At 44.0% G+C, this 21,459-nt stretch overlaps 2 protein-coding genes across 3 annotated transcripts in view; both read right to left on the reverse strand.

Annotated features, from left to right (window-relative positions):
• The window catches only part of LOC127444957 (NEDD4 family-interacting protein 2-like), a 46,633-nt gene extending 33,152 nt beyond the window's left edge, over positions 1–13,481 (reverse strand). For both annotated transcript variants that reach the window (XM_051704646.1, XM_051704645.1), the window contains exon 1: positions 13,260–13,481. In XM_051704646.1, the coding sequence (XP_051560606.1) occupies positions 13,260–13,295 (36 nt within the window). In that variant the 5' untranslated portion in view covers positions 13,296–13,481. The remainder of the gene's footprint in view (positions 1–13,259) is intronic.
• LOC127444967 (uncharacterized) overlaps positions 1–21,459 on the reverse strand; it is a 213,160-nt gene that overhangs the window by 108,085 nt on the left and 83,616 nt on the right. The window lies entirely within an intron of this gene.

Below are 21,459 nucleotides of genomic sequence, written 5' to 3' on the forward strand. Positions count from 1 at the left end.
CACACACCGCCTTGTATATATTTCCTGGAGGGAGGGAAGCTCACCTCCGATGATGTGTTTGGCAGTTCGCACCACCCTTTGCAGTGCTTTGCGGTTGTGGGCAGTGCTATTGCCGTACCAGGCGGAGATACAGCCAGTCAGGATGCTCTCCACAGTGCAGGTGTAGAACCGTGTGAGGATGTGGCGGTTCATTCCAAACTTCCTCAGCCGTCTCAGGAAGAAAAGGCGCTGATGAGCCTTCTTCACAACGACTTCAGTGTGGACGGACCATGTGAGTTCCTCAGTGATGTGGACACCCAGGAACTTGAAGCTGCTGACTCTCTCCACTGGTGCTCCATTGATGGTGATTGGACTGTGTTCTCTGTCTTTTCTCCTGAAGTCCACCACAAGCTCCTTTGTCTTACTGACGTTGAGGGAGAGGTTGTGCTCCTGACACCAGTGTGTCAGAGTGTGCACCTCCTCTCTGTAGGCTGTTTCATCATTGTCAGTGATCAGACCTACCACCGTCGTGTCATCAGCAAACTTAATGATGGCATTGGAGTTATGTGTTGCCACACAGTCATGTGTGTACAGGGAATACAGTAGTGGGCTGAGAACACAGCCCTGCGGGGCTCCAGTGTTGAGGGTCAGTGATGAGGAGATGTTGCTGCCTATTCTAACCACCTGGCGTCTGCTTGACAGGAAGTCCAGGATCCAGCTGCACAGCGAGCTGTTTAAGCCCAGAGCCCGGAGTTTCTCATCTAGCTTGGAGGGCACTATGGTGTTGAATGCTGAGCTGTAGTCTACAAACAGCATTCTCACATAAGTGTTCTTTTTTTCCAGGTGGGAGAGAGCAGTGTGTATTGTAGATGCAATGGCATCATCAGTGGAGCGGTTGTTGCGGTAAGCAAACTGCAGCGGGTCAAGATTGAGTGGTAATACAGAGCAGATGTAATCTCTGATTAGTCTCTCAAAACATTTGCTGATGATGGGGGTCAGAGCAACAGGACGCCAGTCATTTAAACAAGTTATGTTCGATTGTTTTGGAACAGGCACAATGGTGGATGTTTTAAAGCATGTGGGGACTACAGACAAAGAGAGGGAAAGGTTGAAAATGTCCGTAAAAACACCAGCCAGCTGGTTCGCGCACGCTCTGATGACGCGGCCCGGAATGCCGTCTGGACCCGCGGCTTTGCGGATATTCACCCGTCGGAAGGATCGGGTTACATCCGCTACAGAGACGGAGAGTGAACTAACCTCTGTAGCTTCGGCCGTGAGAGCTCTCTCCGCGAGGGCGGTGTTATTTCCCTCGAAACGAGCATAAAAAGTATTTAGCTCATCCGGTAGAGAGGCAGCGGTGTTCATGGCGGAGTTTTTATTCCCTTTAAAGTCCGTGATGATGTTAATTCCCTGCCACATGCTTCTAGAGTTGGTGGTGTTAAACTGTCCTTCAATCTTACTCCTGTACTGGCGTTTTGCTGTTTTGATAGTTTTTCGGAGGGCATAACTGGCTTGTTTATGCTCCTCCGTGTTCCCGGAATTAAAAGCGGAGGTCCGCACATTAAGTGCCGCGCGAACATCGCTGTTGATCCACGGCTTCTGATTCGGATAGATTCGCACAGTTCTGGTCGGAATCACTTCCTCTACACACGTTCTGATGAAACACATTACGCTATCAGCGTAAAGCTCGATGTCGTCATCAGAGGCGGACCGGAACATCTCCCAGTCCGTGTGATCAAAACAGTCTTGTAGCGTGGAGTCTGATTGGTCCGACCAGCACTGGATCGTTCTGAGGGTGGGTGCTTCCTGTTTCAGTTTCTGCCTGTAAGCGGGCAGAAGCAGAATGGAAGCGTGGTCCGATTTGCCAAATGGTGGGCGGGGGAGGGATTTGTAGCCATCCCGGAACGGAGAGTAGCAATGGTCCAAAACCCGGTCCCCTCGTGTGTTGAAACTAATGTGCTGGTGGTATTTTGGTGCGACTGATTTTAAACTGGCTTTATTAAAGTCCCCGGTCACAATGAACGCGGCCTCAGGGTGCGCGGTTTCCTGCTCACTTATACTCCCATACAGTTCCTTGAGTGCCCGGTCTGTGTCGGCTTGTGGGGGAATGTACACAGCAGTGATAATGACCGCTGTGAATTCCCTCGGTAGCCAGAATGGTCGACACAGAAGCATAAGAAATTCCAGATCAGGAGAACAGAAAGACTTGATGGAATGTACGTTCCTCTGATCACACCAGGATTTGTTGATCATAAAACATACACCACCTCCTCTAGTTTTACCTGAGAGGTCTTTCGCTCTGTCCGCTCGGAGCATGGAGAACCCCGCGGGTTCAATGGCTGAGTCTGGAATCTCCGCAGACATCCAAGTTTCCGTAAGGCAGATAACGCAGCAGTCCCTCGTCTCTCGTTGGAAAGAGATCCGCGCTTTCAGCTCGCAGAGCTTGTTATCCAGAGACTGAACATTTGCCAGTAGAATAGTGGGTAGCGGGGGTCGATTTGCGCGGCGTCTTACTCTGATGAGAACGCCGGCTCTGTTTCCCCTTTTCCTCCTACGTTTCCGCGGCCGTGCTGCCCAGACAAAGGGCTCCGCTTGCGTGTTTGTAAACAGCGGGTCGGCATTGAGGAATGTGAAGTCCGGTTTACGGTGTGAGATCGCTGAGCCAATGTCCAAAAGTGTTTGTCTGTCGTAGACAATAAGGCAGACAACATCCAAGACAAAAAACATAAGAATTGTAAACAAAACAAACAAACCATTGCTATGTTATGTCGGAGCTCGCAACGCAGCAGCCATACTCGGCGCCATCTTGAGTCCAAAAAACATTATGCCTCATTCATCAAAAAATCTCTGAGAACTCGTGGAGTTGGAAGGAAATATTAAAAGTGCAAAGGCAGAGCTGAAGTGCCGTATGTCATCTGATGGCCTCAGAGAATTGACCCGATTGAAATATAGATATAATACTATTTTGTCACAGAAAGTGGAGTTTTGGCTATTCAGGGCAAGACAGTCGTACTTTGAGTCAGGGGACAAAGCAGGGAAGCTTTTGGCTAGATATATGAAGCAGAGAGAGTCTCTTTCTATCATTCCCTCAGTGAAATCTGCTGGTGGTGAAATTTTTACCTCAGCCATTGATATTAATAATGCCTTTAAAGAGTTCTATCTTGATCTTTATAGTTCCACGTCTTCATCTACTGATGAAGATATTAGAAACTTTGTAGAACCATTAGATCTTCCTAAACTAAAGACTGAGCAAAAAAACTCTTGATTCTGAGATAACCTTGGAGGAGTTTGACGAGGTAATTAAGTCCCTACCTACTGGCAAGGTTCCGGGGCCAGATGGTTTTGCCGCAGAATTTTTTAGATCCTATGCTACAGAACTCGCTCCACTTTTGTTAGAAGTTTATACTGAATCATTAAAGAATGGAAAGCTTCCTCCACCCATGACACAAGCCCGGATCAGTCCGATTCTTAAAAAGGACAAAGATCCAAGCGAGTGTAAAAGTTACCATCCAATCTCCCTGATCCAACTAGATGTAAACATTTTGTCAAAAATTTTGGCTAACCGATTAAGTAAGGTTATGACATCTGTTATACAGTGCATCTGGAAAGTATTCACAGCGCTTCACTTTTTCCAAATTTTGTTATGTTACAACCTTATTCCAAAATGGATTAAATTCATTATTTTCCTCAAAATTCTACAAACAATACCCCATAATGACAACATGAAAGAAGTTTGTTTGAAATCTTTGCAAATTTATTAAAAATAAAAAATGAAAAAAAAATAATAAAATAAAAAAATCACATGTACATAAGTATTCACAGCCTTTGCCATGACACTCAAAATTGAGCTCAGGTGCATCCTGTTTCCACTGATCATCCTTGAGATGTTTCTACAACTTGATTGGAGTCCACCTGTGGTAAATTCAGTTGATTGGACATGATTTGGAAAGGCACACACCTGTCTATATAAGGTCCCACAGTTAACAATGCATGTCAGAGCACAAACCAAGCCATGAAGTCCAAGGAATTGTCTGTAGATCTCCGAGACAGGATTGTATCGAGGCACAGATCTGGGGAAGGGGACAGAAAAATGTCTGCAGCATTGAAGGTCCCAATGAGCACAGTGGCCTCCATCATCTGTAAATGGAAGAAGTTTGGAACCACCAGGACTCTTCCTAGAGCTGGCCACCTGGCCAAACTGAGCGATCGGGGGAGAAGGGTCTTAGTCAGGGAGGTGACCAAGAACCCGATGGTCACTCTGACAGAGCTCCAGCATTTCTCTGTGGAGAGAGGAGAACCTTCCAGAAGAACAACCATCTCTGCAGCACTCCACCAATCAGGCCTGTATGGTAGAGTGGACAGATGGAAGCCACTCCTCAGTAAAAGGCACATTACAGCCCGCTTGGAGTTTGCCAAAAGGCACCTGAAGGACTCTCAGACCATGAGAAACAAAGATTGAACTCTTTGGCCTGAATGGCAAGCGTCATATCTGGAGGAAACCAGGCACCGCTCATCACCTGGCCAATACCGTCCCTACAGTGAAGCATGGTGGTGGCAGCATCATGCTGTGGGGATGTTTTTCAGCGGCAGGAACAGGGAGACTAGTCAGGATCAAGGGAAAGATGAATGCAGCAATGTACAGAGACATCCTTGATGAAAACCTGCTCCAGAGCACTCTGGACCTCAGACTGGGGCGAAGGTTCATCTTCCAACAGGACAACCACCCTAAGCACACAGCCAAGATAACAAAGGAGTGGCTCCGGGACAACTCTGTGAATGTCCCTGAGTGGCCCAGCCAGAGCCCAGACTTGAATGTATGGGTTCGGGAGTATATTTATTGGTTAAGTTACTTTTTAGACACCCTGTAGCAGCGGTACAAACAAATGGATTAATTTCAGGTTATTTTACTCTGGATAGGGGCACTCGGCAGGGTTGCCCTCTTTCCCCATTATTGTTCTGTTTTGCCCTGGAACCATTTGCAGCTGCGATAAGAAAGGAGGATGATTTTCCAGGGGTGGTGGCAGGAGGTGTGGCGCATAAGCTTCTGCTTTACGCAGATTATATTTTATTATTTGTCTCTGAACCTACTAGATCTATGCCTTGCCTCCACAGAATTATTAATTCCTTTTCCAAGTTCTCAGGATACAAAGTCAATTGGTCTAAATCCAAAGCTTTGGCACTGACAGTGTACTGTCCAGTAAAGGCTTTCCAGCTGGGCGACTGCCAGTGGCCCAAACAGGGCATTAAGTATTTGGGGATTTTATTTCCAGCAAATTTGTCTGATTTAGTTAGTGTTCATTTTGATCCTTTAATAAAAAGGTTTGAGCGATGTGGGCAGGTGGGCTTCATTACATTTATCGATGATTGGGAAGGTTAATGTTATTAAAATGAATTGTATTCCAAAATTGAACTACCTGCTACAATCTCTCTCTGTAGATGTTCCCCTCTCTTATTTCAAGCAATTTGATAGCATAGCGAAGTCCTTCATTTGGAATGGTAAACGTCCCAGATTGCATTTTAATAAGTTACATAGGCCGATAGACAAAGGTGGGCTAGGCCTACCCAAGATTTTGTTTTATTACTATGCGTTCAGTCTAAGACATTTGGCTCATTGGTCACTTCCACCTGAGAGAGCCCCTCCCTGGTTTGTTATTGAACAGGCAGATCTTGCCCCTATTTCGCCATTACAAAGCATCTCTATTAAACTAATCGTAAAAGTTACAAGCCGTTATTTCGCATTTACACTCGGTATGGACTAAAGTGTCCAGATTGTTTAAATTGGACACTTATTTGAATGTTGCCTCGAGCATATGGCAGAACCCAAGATTGTGCATTGGCAAGTCCCCTTTCTGCTGGCCAGAGTGGATTGTGAGTGGGGTTGCTACACTCGGTGACCTATATGAAAGTGGAGTGTTGAGATCGTTTGAAAACTTGGTCCAACATTTTGGGATCCCCAGACCTCAGTTTTACAGGTATTTACAACTGCGCCACCTGCTTTGTACTATTTTTGGGAGTAGCAAACCCCCCCCCCCCTAAGATTCTTAAAAACGCATTCTTTTCCAGGGTCGTCCCAGCATTTTCCAGCAGGACAACTTCACACCACATACTGCCTGGATTACAAGTGCATGCCTGTGTAAGTACAGAGTAAGGGTGCTAGATTGGCCTTCCTGCAGTCCCGACCTGTCTCCAATTGAGAATGTGGGGCGCATTATGAAGCACACCATACGGCAATGAAGACCCCGTGCAATTGTGCAGCTGAATATCTACATAATGGATGAATGGGGGTAATTCCACTTTCTAAACTTAAACTTGTTTCTACAGTGCCCAAATGCTTAATAAGTGTTATTAGAAGAAATGGTGATGTTTCACAGTTGTAAACACTTGACTGTCCCAACTTTTTTAGAGCGTGTTGCAATCATCTGATTTGAAATGACTGTACATTTTCAAAAAAAACAAATGAAATTCACAAGGTAAAACATCATATAATGTGTATAATGCGATATGGATCATACAGTTTGGCGAAATAAATAAAGCGGCAAATAGACATGCACAGTTATAACCTCCTCTAATGCACCTGCACAGCTCTGTAGGAGGACACGTTCTGCCAGAGTTTCACATGCTTCAACATTCTACAGAGAATCAATTGATGGCATCACAGTTCCGCACATGTGTGTGAGTGTGCAGTTGAAAATGGCAAGCGGAGAAAACAAGCTGCAAGACAGAGAAGCCTCTCGTCATTCAAGTCTCCTGTCTGGGAACTTTTTTGCAGTTAATCATAACAGCGATGGTCAAAAAACATTGATAAAAACAGGCACCGTTTGCAGATATTTCTCGCAAATACATAAATATTTGATTAGCCGTTTTCACCGACATCACCCGGGGATAGATAGCGCGCGATGTGCACAGAATGTCACGTCCTGCCACTTTTATCTTTTCATGTTGTGGCGGGATCATGGCCATCTCCTCTCCCTGATTGTCCAGTGCTGTCTCTGTTTGTCTTGCCTTTATCTATGTTGTGTCAGGGTTTGGCCACTTCTGTTGGTAGTGTTTATTATCGGATGGTCGAGCTCTGACACGTTTTATGTCTTATTTGTGGCTGGGTGTGCACCGCATTGTTTGATTACTCTGCAGTTGCACTCAGGTTCTGTCTAGTCCGGTGTTTGTGTGAGAATGCATGGCATTGCTTTATTGGCATTGTTATGTATTCTCTTGTCCTTTCATTTTCTCTTGACATGAGTGCATGTTGCTTGTTTTTTCCCGGCGGCACGTGTCAGTTGTCTGTCTTTGTCATGTTCATGGCTTTGTTTGGTTCCTCATTGCCACGGGCTTTTCTGTCTTGAGTGATACCCCGCCCTGTCGTTTGCCTTGTTATCCGTTTCACCTGTTCTCCCTCGTTAGTCTGCTTATTTAAAATCCTTGTGTTCAGTCTGTTGTCTGATTATTTTGTATGAATTCCTGTCGGTCTGTTCCCTGTTTGCTCGGTTGGTTTTTAGTTTGTTTGTTTCTTTTTGTTTTCAGTTATCTGTTCTTAATTTATCTCCCTTGTGTGTTTGTTTGTTTTTTAATAAAACTTAGAGTAACTGTCTTTTGCAATGTCCTTCCTTACAAATTGTGACATAATAATCCGACCACTTTGGACCCAGCGGAGGCAACATGGGCTTGCCATTAAACCCAGCTCCAGCCCAGGAGTCGTCGGTCTCCCAAGACACCATCCAGGTTCTCAACATCCTGACCTGCAATCAGCACGGTCAGCCCATTGTCATTTTTGCTGAGGAGCTTGCCAATGCGGCCATCGGGTGGTGTATTGATGAGACCACCCTCAAACTCCTCTTTCCTTCAGGCCTGGACAAGTCCATCTGTCCTGAGGAGCCGGGGGAGATTTTTTTTTTTTTTGGCCCTTTTGGGATTTGGTGGACCACTTATGCTGCAGGCGTGGGGTCCCAAAACCCTCTCAGCCGATGCCCCTTCCGTCCTCTGGCTCTTCCCGGGCTGCGTGTCGGCATCGGAGAAGAGAGCAAAAGGGGCTCCATGCAGACCACCAGGAGGTGGCCACCATTCCCGCTGCCGACTGCCAGGAGGCAGTGGCCATTCCCACTGCTGATCGCCAGGAGGTGGCGGCCATTACCACTGCAGTGCTTCTTACCACCCGAAAGAGGAGGAGAAGGCCAAGGTGGCCGCTCCCCAGTCACTGCCAGTGCTCACGGCCATGGAGGCCATTCCCCAGTCTCTGCCAGCGCTCACGGCCACTGAGGCCATTCCCCAGTCTCTGCCAGCGCCCTCGGCCAAAGAGGCCATTCCCCTGCTGCTGCCAGTGCTCTCGGCCATGGAGGCCATTCCCCTGCCACTGCCTGTGCCCACGACCATGGAGTTAGTTCCCGTCACTGCCAGTGCTCACGGCCACGAAGCTATTTCCCGTCACTGTCAGTGCTGATGGCCACGGAGGCCGTTCCCGTTTTGAGCATGTTCAGCTCAAGATTGTTGTGACCGCACCAGACAGCCAGCTGATCAACCTTCTGTCTGTATGCAGACACGTCACCGTCGTGGATGAGTCCGATGACCGTGGTGTCATCTGTAAACTTCAGGAGCTTGACAGTGGGGTCTTTTGCAGTGCAGTCATTCATGTACAGGGAGAAGAGCAGTGAAGAGAGAATGCATCCCTGAGGAGCACCAGTGCTAATAGTGAGGGTGTCGGATGAGAGTTTCCCCAGTCTCACTAGCTGCTGCCTATCTGTCAGAAAGCTGGTGATCCATCGACAAATTGGGGTGGGCACGGAGAGCTGGGTCAGTTTGGTTGAGAAGATCAGGCAAGATGGTACTGAAGGCTGAACTGTAGTCCACAAATAGAATCCTTGCATAAGACTCAAGTCTGTCGAGGTGTTGCAGGATATAATGCAGTCCCATGTTGACAGCATCATCCACAGACCTGTTTGCTCGGTAAGCAAACTGAAGGTGGTCGAGCAGGGGTCCAGTGATGCCCTTCAGGTAGGCCAAAACCAGTCTCTCAAACAACTTCATGACCACAGACGTGAGAGCGACAGGTCTGTAGTCATTAGGTCCTGTGGTTTGGGGTTTTTTGGGGACCGGAATGATGGTGGAGCGTTTAAAGCAGCAGGGAACTTCACACTGCTCCAGTGATCTATTGAAGATCTGTGTGAAGATGGGGGCCAGTTGGTCAGTGCAGACTTTCAGACAGGTAGGTGAAACACCATCTGGTCCTAAAGCTTTCCTAGTCTTGTTTCCGAAAAACCCGGCAAACATCCTCCTCACAGATCATAAGTGCAGATTGAGTAGCAGGAGGGGGGTTCCAGGAGGTGTTAGTGTGTGTGTGAAGTGAAGATCAGGGCAGGGGAGGGGTGTGAGACTGGGCTTTTCAAACCTGCAGTAAAACACATTCAGTTCATCAGCCATTAGTTGACTCTCTATAGAGCATGGGGGAGGTGTCTTGTATTGGTGATACTTTTTAGGCTTTTCCACACAGATGCAGGATCGTCGGCTGAAAACAGTTTTTTCAGCTTTTCAGAGTAGCTTCTTTTAGCCACTCTGATTTTCTTAGTAAGTGTGTTCCTGGCCTGGTTGTACAATGTTTTATCCCCACTTCTGTATCTTCTTTGGCATGACAAAGCTGTCCGAGTTTTCCTGTAAACCATGGTTTATCGTATGTTAGGGATGTACATACACTGGCGGCCAAAGGTTTGGAATAATGTACAGATTTTGCTTTTATGGAAAGAAATTGGTACTTTTATTCACCAAAGTGGCATTCAACTGATCACAATGTATAGTCAGGACATTAATAACATGAAAAATTACTATTACAATTTGAAAAAAAAAATCAGAGCTTCTTAATCTACTTCAAAGAGTTCTCATCAAAAAATTCTCCACGTGCAGCAATGACAGCTTTGCAGATCCTTGGCATTCTAGCTGTCAGTTTGTCCAGATACTCAGGTGACATTTCATCCCACGCTTCCAGTAGCACTTGCCATAGATGTGGTTGTCTTGTCGGGCACTTCTCACGCACCTTACAGTCTAGCTGATCCCATAAAAGCTCAATGGGGTTAAGATCCATAACAGTCTTTTCCAATTATCTGTTGTCCAATGTCTGTGTTTCTTTGCCCACTCTAATCTTTTCTTTTTCTGTTTCAAAAGTGGCTTTTTCTTTGCAATTCTTCCCATAAGGCCTGCACCCCTGAGTCTTCTCTTTACTGTTGTACATGAAACGTGTTGAGCAGGTAGAATTCAATGAAGCTGTCAGCAGAAGACCTGTGAGGCATCTATTTCTCAAACTAGTGACTCTGATGTACTTATCCTCTTGTTTAGTTGTACATCTGGGCCTTCCACATCTCTTTCTATCCTTGTTAGAGCCAGTTGTCCTTTGTCTTTGAAGACTGTAGTGTACACCTTTGTATGAAACCTTCTGTTTTTTGGCAATTTCAAGCACTGTATAGCCTTCATCCCTCAAAACAATGATTGAATGATGAGTTTCTAGAGAAATCTGTTTCTTTTTTTGCCATTTTTGACCTAATATTGACCTTAAGACATGCCAGTCTATTGCATACTGTGGCAACTCAAAAACAAAAACAAAGACAATGTTAATCTTCATTTAACGAACCAAATAGCTTTAAATTGTGTTTGATATAATGCCAAGTGATTTTCTAGTACCAAATTAGCAATTTAGCATGATTATTCAAGGATAACGTATTAGAGTGATGGCTGTTGGAAATGGGGCCCGTCTAGATTTGATCAAAAATGACTTTTTTCAGATAGCGATGGTGCTGATTTTTACATCAGTAGTGTCTTGACTATACTTTGTAATCAGCTGAATGCCATTTTGGTGAATTAAAGTACCAATTTCCTTCCAAAACAGCAAAATCTGTACATTATTCCAAACTTTTGGCCGCCAATGTATCCTCACAGAAACTGATATATGATGTCACAGTATCTGTGAGTTCCTCCAGGTCTGTGGCTGCAGCCTCAAAAACACTCCAATCAGTGCAGTCAAAGCAGGCTTGTAGTTCCAGCTATGCTTCATTGGTCCATCTCTTTACAGTCCTTACTACAGGCTTAGCTTGTTTTAGTTTCTGCTTGTAGGTTGGGAGAAGATGAACCAGGCAGTGATCAGAGAATCCTAAAGCTGCACGTGGGACAGAGCAATATGCATCCTTTACAGTGGTGTAGCAGTGGTCCAATATATTTCTTTCTCTGATGGGGCATGTGATGCGTTGTTTGTATTTTGGCAGTTCATGGGTGAGGTTAGCTTTATTAAAATCTCCCAGAATAATGATAAGAGAGTCCAGGTGTTGTTGCTCCGTGTCTGTGATGTGATCAGCCAGCTGTTGCAACACTGTGCTCATGCATGCTTGTGGTGGGATATAAACACTCACCATAATAAATGAGGAAAACTCCTGCAGCGAGTAGAAAAGCTTACAGCTGATGAAGAGCACCTCTAAATTAGGACAGCACATCTTCAACGCTGTTACATCTATACACCAACTTTCGTTGATGTAAAAGCATGTTCCACCGCCTCTTGTTTTACCCGATAAATCCACGATGCGATCCGCTCTGAACAGCTGAAAGTCCGGCAGATGAAACGCATTGTCTGGGATGGTTTCACTCAGCCAGATTTCAGTGAAACACAGAGCAGCAGAGTTAGAAAAGTCCTTATTTGTTTGAGTGAGCAGAAGCAGTTTGTCTGTTTTGTTGGTGAGGGAGCAGACATTCGCCAGATGTTTCACAAGCATGCCGGCTCGCGTCTTCTGGATCGCTTGTAGAGCACCGTTGCACCTCCAAATAAGACGTCTAATAAAATGTCAGAATAATCAAACACCGGCAAAAAATTATCAGGTATACTCTGCCGAATATTCAGCAGTTCATCCCTGGTGAAATTGATTGGGAAAGAGTGACAGAAAACATAAACAAATAAAAGTAACAAAAACGCTAGAGAGCTCCACACCAAAGCAGCCATCTGCGGTGCCATCTTTTTAGCATATCATGGTTTTCATACAATTAACCATGGTTTTATGCAGTAATACTATAGTAGCCATATATTAACCATGGTTTTACTATAGTAATATTGTAGTACCCATGACTAAAATAACAATGACTGCTGTCACCATTGTTTCCTTGGCAGAAATTATTGTTTTTAGACAATTAACCACTGTTTTACAACAGTAATACTGTAGCTTCCATATAGTAAACATAATTTTACTATAGTATTGTAACCATGACAGTGACTATGTTACTTTTTGTGGTCACTATGATTTTCCTCCAAATACAATGGTTAAATTATGGTTTCTGTAGTAAAACCATGGTGATTTGTAGTGAGGGCAAATCTCTTGAAGTGTTTGGTACCAAATAGAATATTTGTACTTTGTATCTGGCAGTAATATTTTTGGTAACATTTTACAATAGGGTTCCATTTGTTAACATTAGTAAATGCATTAGGTAACATGAACAAACAATTAACAATATATTTGTTACATCGTTTATTAATCTTTGTTAATGTTAGTTAATAAAAATACAATTGTACATTGTTAGTTCATGTTAGTGCATATTTCATTAACTAGTGTTACCTAATACAATCTTTGATTTTAAATATGTATTAGAATATGTTGAAAGTAACATTAACTAAGATAAATAAATGCTTAAGTATTGTTCATTGTTAACAAAATGGAACCTTATTGTAAAGTGTTACTATATATAGATATATATATATATGTTTTTATTTATTTTATTTTTTTTAAAATACCGAACAATACCGAAACCGTGTTACAAACCGAACCGTGAGAAATTTGAACCGTTACACCCCTAGTTAGAACGTTCCTTGCATGACACCTCAACATGCAATCCAATTTTAAATGCATCTATGACGTCCCAAACGTGCCAAAATTCTGTCTAGGTTGGTAAGCATCTCGCTAGGTTTTAAAACACATCCACTGGATCAGCTCTCCAGCTGTGTTAGGGGCCCGTTTACACAGGGTGCATTGCTGCGTTCTGACGTCGCGTCTTGTTTATACAGCCTACAGCGTTTTAAACATAGCGTGTCAAATTAACACAAGTTACACTTTTAAAAAAAAACGCGTCAAGCTGTTTCTGAACGCAAGAACGCATCTTGTGTGAATAGTCCTTTACTTTGCGGCGTTTCGGATGTGATTTGATGATGCGGAAGTCATGTCCGCTCTACTGTTCACTGCCATTTTATCCGCCCACCTTTAATCGTACATAGCAGTTTATTTTACCCAATGTTATATTAGATCGTCTTCTATAACAACAATTATATAACTTACCACTTGATAGCGGCTCGTCGCCTGATCCATTTTCATGTACGGCCAGTCCAGCCAGCGGCTAATAAAATCTATAATCCTTGAGTAATTCAAATTAAAGGTAAATCTCGATTGTAGCTGAGATCATACGATGATTTTTTTCACAGCTGCTCAAAAGCCATGGTATAACGCGAACGTTCATACACAGACGCCGCCGCGTCAGACAACGAGAAACAAAGAGAGTGGGAGGAGACTCTCGTGACGCACCCATGACATCGAAACGGAACGTCAAACAGCCTAATTAATTTTTTATACATATAATTTCCGAAAAGACTGAAAACACACGCCTGTTATTGTTAATAACTGTTATTGTAAAATAGTTTTATAAGTTTTATTATTAAATACATTGTTAGAGTACTCTAACAATGTATTTAATAACAATGTATTTAATAATAAAACTTATAAAACTATTTTACAATAACAGTTTAATTATCTGTCCAGTAGATGGCTATGTGCAATGGTTATTTCAAAACTTCAGCAAACTGGTAATTGTTGACATTTGAAATTTAAATGCGAAAACAACAGTTTTGTAAACTATTGGCATTTTTATTATCCAAAAAATAAAAATAAACATATATATATATATATATATATATATATATATATATAAACACAGCAAAAAAAGAAACGTCCATTTTTCAAGACACTGTATTTTAAAGATAATTTTGTAAAAATCCAAATAACTTTACAGATCTTTATTGTAAAGGATTTAAACAATGTTTTCCATGCTTGTTCAATGAACCATAAACAATTAATGAACATGCACCTGTGGAACGGTCGTTAAGAACAGCTTACAGACAGTAGGCAATTAAGGTCACAGTTATAAAAACTTAGGACACTAAAGAGACCTTTCTAATGACTCTGAAAAACACCAAAAGAAAGATGCCTAGGGTCCTTGCTCATCTGCGTGAACGCGCCTTAAGCATGCTGCATGGAGGCATGTGGACTGCAGATGTGGCCAGGGCAATAAATTGCAGTGTCTGTACTGTGAGACTCCTAAGACAGCGCTACAGGGAGACAGGAAGGACAGCTGATCGTCCTCGCAGTGGCAGACCACGTGTAACAACACCTGCAAAGGATCGGTACAGGATTGCAACAACAACTGCCCAAGTTACACCAGGAACGCACAATCCCTCCATCAGTGATCAGACTGTCCCAATAGGCTGAGAGAGGCTGGACTGAGAGCTTGTAGGCCTGTTGTAAGGCAGGTCCTTACCAGACATCACCGGCAACAACGTCGCCTATGGGCACAAACCCACCTTCGCTGGACCAGACAGGACTGGCAAAAAGTGCTCTTCACTGACGAGTCACGGTTTTGTCTCACCAGGGTTGATGGTCGGACTCATGTTTATCGTAGAAAGAATGAGCATTACACTGAGGCCTGTAATCCCCCCCCCTCCATTTCTGTTAATCACATGTCTGTGAAACTTGTTCAGTTTATGTCTTAGTTGTTGAATCTTTGTTCATACAAATATTTACATGTTAAGTTTGCTAAAAATAAAAGCAGTTGAAAGTGAGAGGACGTTTCTTTTTTGCTGAGTTTATATATATTATGGCGAGTGAATTAAACGTGAAATGAGAAAATGTGATTGTGTTACATTAATTTGAGTTCATTTATATTTAAGATTGAAAGTTGATTAACTTTAAAAAGACAGCCACCCAAATTTATGACCCCTACATTTTCATATATCACCAGAAGAGGTCACCACAGTATCATCATCGTTAACGATGGTATTCCCATCATGGACATGTCGTATTCTCTGTACGTTGTTTTACTATGTAAATGCCATTAATGCATGAATATGCTAATCATTCAGTGCCATGGTATGAATCAAATTAGCCTACTATTGTGTAATCATCTGATGCCATTAATTTACAGTGGAACTGCCATCCATAATAACTTATCAATTAATTCTATTTTAGTTGGGAATTGCTACAGTTTCATGCAAAGCTACACTAGGTACAGGACACAATGCTTTTGGCATCATTAAATAATATTCTGCATATAAAGGCTACATTTAGCCTTTATAGTCTATTATAATGCACATTTATGCTTCCATTTTAAATAAGGTTGATATGTCAAAAAAACAGGCTCTTGCACCTTCTGTAAATTATTGGAAGTGATTGTAAGTTTGGAAGAGTACTTCTGGGATCGTGTGTCCATTAAAACCTCATAAATCCCAATCTTAATACCAGTGTTCTTTTATTTCCTTGATCAGTAGCATAACAGACAGTCCATTAAGTTATTGTAATTAAACATTCCATGGACAAGTTGGTAGACAAGTTGTTTGTTTAAAATCAGTCACGCAACAACTATGGAAGATCACCTCAGCAACGAAGGAGAATTGCCATCAGCCAACGCACACACGGCAACGACAGCATTATAAATGTGGAGGTTAATTACCATTCGGCTATAGGTGACAGAACAGGGGAGTGACGAAACTCATTACATAAGCTCTAGAGGTGGGAATTCGCATTACCTTCCTTTCACTTTTGTGTGTGTGTTCTGTTACAAAAGAAGAGAAACAAGAGTCATTTTTAAACTTGGGCCATAAACTTGACTGTTTGTTGTCATGTAATGATGTGTTGCCAGACCTAGCAGTCTAATAAAAGAACAATACCTCTTTTGATTAGGATTTATTTAATTTGTTTCTCCACTGGCTTGTCTTGAATTAAATGGAAATTCATTAGTTCAAATAATAATAATAATAATAATAATAATAATAAAGCACCATGGTTCTGCCATGTTTTTGTGTTTGGACATGCATGGCATTGTACTGTGATTTTTTATTTTATTTTATTTATTTTTTTTACATATACTGTCATGTGTATTTTGTTGGTTCATGTTTTTCATGTCTTTTATACCTGACCGACCTAAATTAACCCAGCAATCCAGCTTCTTCGACTTCACCAGGGGAGTCAATCCCTGGAAATTTATGTGGAGGACTTCTGCGCTCTGGCCTGCTGGGTAAACTTTAATGAGGTCCCACGTCATGGCCGCCGAGCCAGCGTCCCATGTCATGGCCACCGAACCAGCGTCCCACGTCATGGCCGCCGAGCCAGAGTCCCACGTCATGGCCGCCGAGCCAGAGTCCCTTGTCATTGCCGCCGAGCCAGAGTTCCATGTCATGGCCGCCGAGCCAGAGTTCCTCGTCATGGCCGCTGAGCTAGCGCCATATTTTGCCCCGGATCCTGAGTCTGCCCCATGCCACGTCACAGCAACATCTGAGCCTGCTCCATGCCACGTCACAGCCACGCCTGAGCCTGCTCCATGCCACGTCACAGCCACACCTGAGCCTGCTCCATGCCACGTCACAGCCACACCTGAGCCTGCTCCATGCCACGTCACAGCCACGCCTGAGCCTGCTCCATGCCACGTCACAGCCACGCCTGAGCCTGCTCCATGCCACGTCACAGCCAAACTTCAGTCTGCTCCATGCAAGGTCTCAGGCATCGGAATCGGAAGGCCTCATTCGTTCCAGAGCCATCTCTCACTGGGCTATTTGAGCTGGAATTGGTTCCCGCCCTTGTGCCCACCCTTAGTTCTCCTGATCAGGCAAAGGGGAACTTTTGACACTCCGACCCCGCCTACACCCTCCGAGCCCTGGACTCCACCTTGGCCTGTCGATCCCTCGACATCACCTTGGCTCTACATTCCCTCAGCTCCACTGCGGTCCTTCAGCCTGTCGGCTTTACCGGGGTCCCTCGTCCCTCCAGCTCCTCCTTGGTCTGTCGGTCACCTGGCTCCGCCTTGGCTCTCCAATCCTCTGGCTACGCCTCGTCTCTCCGATCCTTCAGCTCCACCGGGGACCTCCATGCCTACGGCTCCACCTTGGTCCTCAGCCCCACTGACTCCGCCTCAGTCTTCTGATCCCTCAGCTCTGCCTTGCTCCTCTGAGCCTCCGGCTCCATCCTGGCCTTTCAAGCCGTCGGCTACTCTCCGGGTACCAAGTTCCAAATATCATGGTACATGAATATGATAATTTATCATAGTAAAATAAATAAATATAAACAGCTTTATATAGGTTCATAGTGCTTAACAGACATACATTATCCATTTTTCATTATGTTAAGTGATTGTAAAGAGACAAGTTCATTACAGAAAGCCTTCCAAGATGGAATTGATTTGGACATTCTACTTTTTTGAATATAGAATTTACCAGACAAAATTAAATAAATTGTGCATACTTTTTTTATTAAACAAGAACAAACTGTACAAACATCTATAGGAAAAAGCAATGAGCACTTCTGCCAAACAACAAAAAGTGCACTACAGTTTGTATAAGGTTGTGATGACGTGCTTGCGCCTTGTTTAGCAGCATAAATCTATACAACTTTTTTATATTTTACATTTTTTAATTATTTAGTGTACATTTATAATATTCTGCTTTGTGTCATATTATACCGGATCAGAATGAGTCAAATCAAATCAAATCAAATCACTTTATTGTCACACAGCCATATACACAAGTGCAATGGTGTGTGAAATTCTTGGGTGCAGTTCCGATCAACATAGCAGTCGTGACAGTGATGAGACATATACCAATTTACAATAACATCAGATTAACACAACACAATTTAAACATCTGATATACACAATTACACTCAACAATATACAAATAATAACATACACTGTACAGTATACAATACGCACTATATAGATACACATTATTCAATAAAAATACAAAATAAAAATATATAAAAAAGTATATATAGTAGTAAATATAGAATGTACAGAATTGTACTGTATTGACATTCAGGCTGTCGGTTGATAGTCAGTTGTTAAGAGAGAATATAATATAATAATAATATAATTTATGACAGTCTGGCGTGAGATATAAGAGTAAGGATAATAAAGTAAGGGTAACAAAGTGCAGTGCTGATGTATTTTGATCGTGGGAGATCAAGAGTTCAGAAGTCTGATTGCTTGGGGGAAGAATCTGTCATGGAGTCGGCTGGTGCGGGTCCTGATGCTGCGATACCACCTGACTGATAGTAGCAGTGAGAACAGCCCATGGCTCGGGTGGCTGGAGTCTCTGATGATCCTCCGAGCTTTTTTCACACACCGCCTTGTATATATTTCCTGGAGGGAGGGAAGCTCACCTCCGATGATGTGTCTGGCAGTTCGCACCACCCTTTGCAGTGCTTTGCGGTTGTGGGCGGTGCTATTGCCATACCAGGTGGAGATGCAGCCAGTCAGGATGCTCTCTACAGTGCAGGTGTAGAACCATGTGAGGATGTGACGGTTCATTCCAAACTTCCTCAGCCGTCTCAGGAAGAAGAGGCGCTGATGAGCCTTCTTCACAACGACTTCAGTGTGGATGGACCATGTGAGTTCCTCAGTGATGTGGACACCCAGGAACTTGAAGCTGCTGACTCTCTCCACTGGTGCTCCATTGATGGTGATGGGACTGTGTTCTTTGTCTTTTCTTCTGAAGTCCACCACAAGCTCTTTGTCTTACTGACGTTGAGGGAGAGGTTGTGCTCCTGACACCAGTGTGTTAGAGTGTGCACCTCCTCTCTGTAGGCTGTTTCATCATTGTCAGTGATCAGACCTACCACCGTCGTGTCATCAGCAAACTTAATGATGGCATTGGAGCTATGTGTTGCCACACAGTCATGTGTGTACAAGGAATACAGTAGTGGGCTGAGAACACAGCCCTGTGGGGCTCCAGTGTTGAGGGTCAGTGATGAGGAGATGTTGCTCCCTATTCTAACCACCTGGCGTCTGCTTGACAGGAAGTCCAGGATCCAGCTGCACAGCGAGCTGTTTAAGCCCAGAGCCCGGAGTTTCTCATCTAGCTTGGAGGGCACTATGGTGTTGAATGCTGAGCTGTAGTCTACAAACAGCATTCTCACATAAGTGTTCTTTTTTTCCAGGTGGGAGAGAGCAGTGTGTATTGTAGATGCAATGGCATCATCAGTGGAGCGGTTGTTGCAGTAAGCAAACTGCAACGGGTCAAGAGAGAGAGGCAGCACAGAGCAGATGTAATCTCTGATTAGTCTCTCAAAGCATTTGCTGATGATGGGGGTCAGAGCAACAGGACACCAGTCATTTAAGCAAATTATTTTTGATTGCTTTGGAACAGGCACAATGGTGGATGTTTTAAAGCATGTGGGGACTACAGACAAAGAGAGGGAAAGGTTGAAAATGTCTGTAAAAACACCAGCCAGCTGGTTCGCGCACACTCTGATGACGTGGCCCGGAATGCCGTCTAGGCCCGCGGCTTTGCGGATATTCACCCGTCGGAAGGATCGGGTTACATCCGCTACAGAGACGGAGAATGAACTAACCTCTGTAGCTTTGGCCGCGAGAGCTCTCTCCGCGAGGACGGTGTTATTTTCCTCAAAATGAGCATAAAAAGTATTTAGCTCATCCAGGAGAGAGGCAGCGGTGTTCATGGTGGAGTTTTTATTCCCTTTAAAGTCAGTGATGATGTTAATTCCCTGCCACATGCTTCTAGAGTTGGTGGTGTTAAACTGTCCTTCAGTCTTGCTCCTGTACTGGCGTTTTGCGGTTCTGATAGTTTTTCGGAGGGCATAACTGGCTTGTTCATGCTCCTCCGCGTTCCCGGAATTAAAAGCGGAGGTCCGCACATTAAGTGCCGCGCGGACATCGTTATTTATCCATGGTGTCTGATTCGGATAGATCCGTATTGTTCTGGTCGGAACAACGTCCTCTACGCACTTTCTGATTAAACACATTACGCTATCAGCGTAAAGCTGGATGTCATCATCAGAGGCGGACCGGAACATCTCCCAGTCCGTGTGATCAAAACAGTCTTGTAGCGTAGAATCTGATTGGTCCGACCAGCACTGGATCGTTCTGAGTGTGGGTGCTTCCTGTTTCAGTTTCTGCCTGTAAGCGGGCAGAAGCAGAATGGAAGAGTGGTCCGATTTGCCAAATGGTGGGCGGGGAGAGATTTGTAGCCATCCCGGAACGGAGAGTAGCAATGGTCCAAAACCCGGTCCCCTCGTGTGTTGAAACTAATGTGCTTGTGGTATTTTGGTGCGACTGATTTTAAACTGGCTTTATTAAAGTCCCCGGTCACAATGAACACGGCCTCAGGGTGCGTGGTTTCCTGCTCACTTATTCTCCCATACAGTTCCTTGAGTGCCCGGTCTGTGTCGGCTTGTGGGGGGATGTACACAGCAGTGATAATGACCGCTGTGAATTCCCTCGGTAGCCAGAATGGTCGACACAGAAGCATGAGAAATTCCAGATCAGGAGAGCAGAAAGACTTGATAGAATGTACGTTCCTCTGATCACACCAGGATTTGTTGATCATAAAACATACACCACCTCCTCTACTTTTACCTGAGAGGTCTTTCGCTCTGTCCGCTCGGTGCACGGAGAACCCCGCGGGTTCAATGGCTGAGTCTGGAATCTCCGCAGACATCCAAGTTTCCATAAGGCAGATAATGCAGCAGTCCCTCGTCTCTCGTTGGAAAGAGATCCGCGCTTTGAGCTCGCAGAGCTTGTTATCCAGAGACTGAACATTTGCCAGTAGAATAGTGGGTAGCTGGGGTCGATTTGCGCGGCGTCTTACTCTGATGAGAACGCCGGCTGTTTCCCCTTTCCTTCCTGCGTTTCCGCAGCCGTGCTGCCCAGACAAAGGGCTCCGCTTGCGTGTTTGTGAACAGCGGGTCGGCAGGAATTTGAAGTCCGGTTTACGGTGTGAAATTGCTGAACCAATGTCCAAAAGTGTTTGTCTGTCGTAGACAATAAGGCAGACAACATCCAATACAAAAAACATAAGAATTGTGAACAAAACAAACAAAACATTACTAAAACAAACAAAACATTACTAAAACCTATTGAGTGCAATAGGTTTTCATTTTACCTTTTGTATTTTACTTGTTTACTTGTTTACTTATTTACTGCCTTTTTTCTCAACTGTCAGTACTTGAAGGTTACACTGCCACTTCTTTTACCTGTTGTATTTGCACTACAGTGTTACTGTGAACTGTACACATATTTACTTCAGCATATTATGTTACACAAATAAAGAGTTTCTGAACTGAAATACGTTCCCATCATTTATTATGGTAATGTGGTATGAATAACGCTGTTAATGCAGCATATGCAGTTCATATTCAGTTCTCATGGTTTACGGTTTCATAACAACAATGGGGCACATATTAGTCGAGGCACAGCACAAAG

The sequence above is a fragment of the Myxocyprinus asiaticus genome, chromosome 8, assembly GCF_019703515.2.
Source record: "Myxocyprinus asiaticus isolate MX2 ecotype Aquarium Trade chromosome 8, UBuf_Myxa_2, whole genome shotgun sequence".
In the NCBI taxonomy this organism is placed as follows: Eukaryota; Metazoa; Chordata; class Actinopteri; order Cypriniformes; family Catostomidae; genus Myxocyprinus; species Myxocyprinus asiaticus.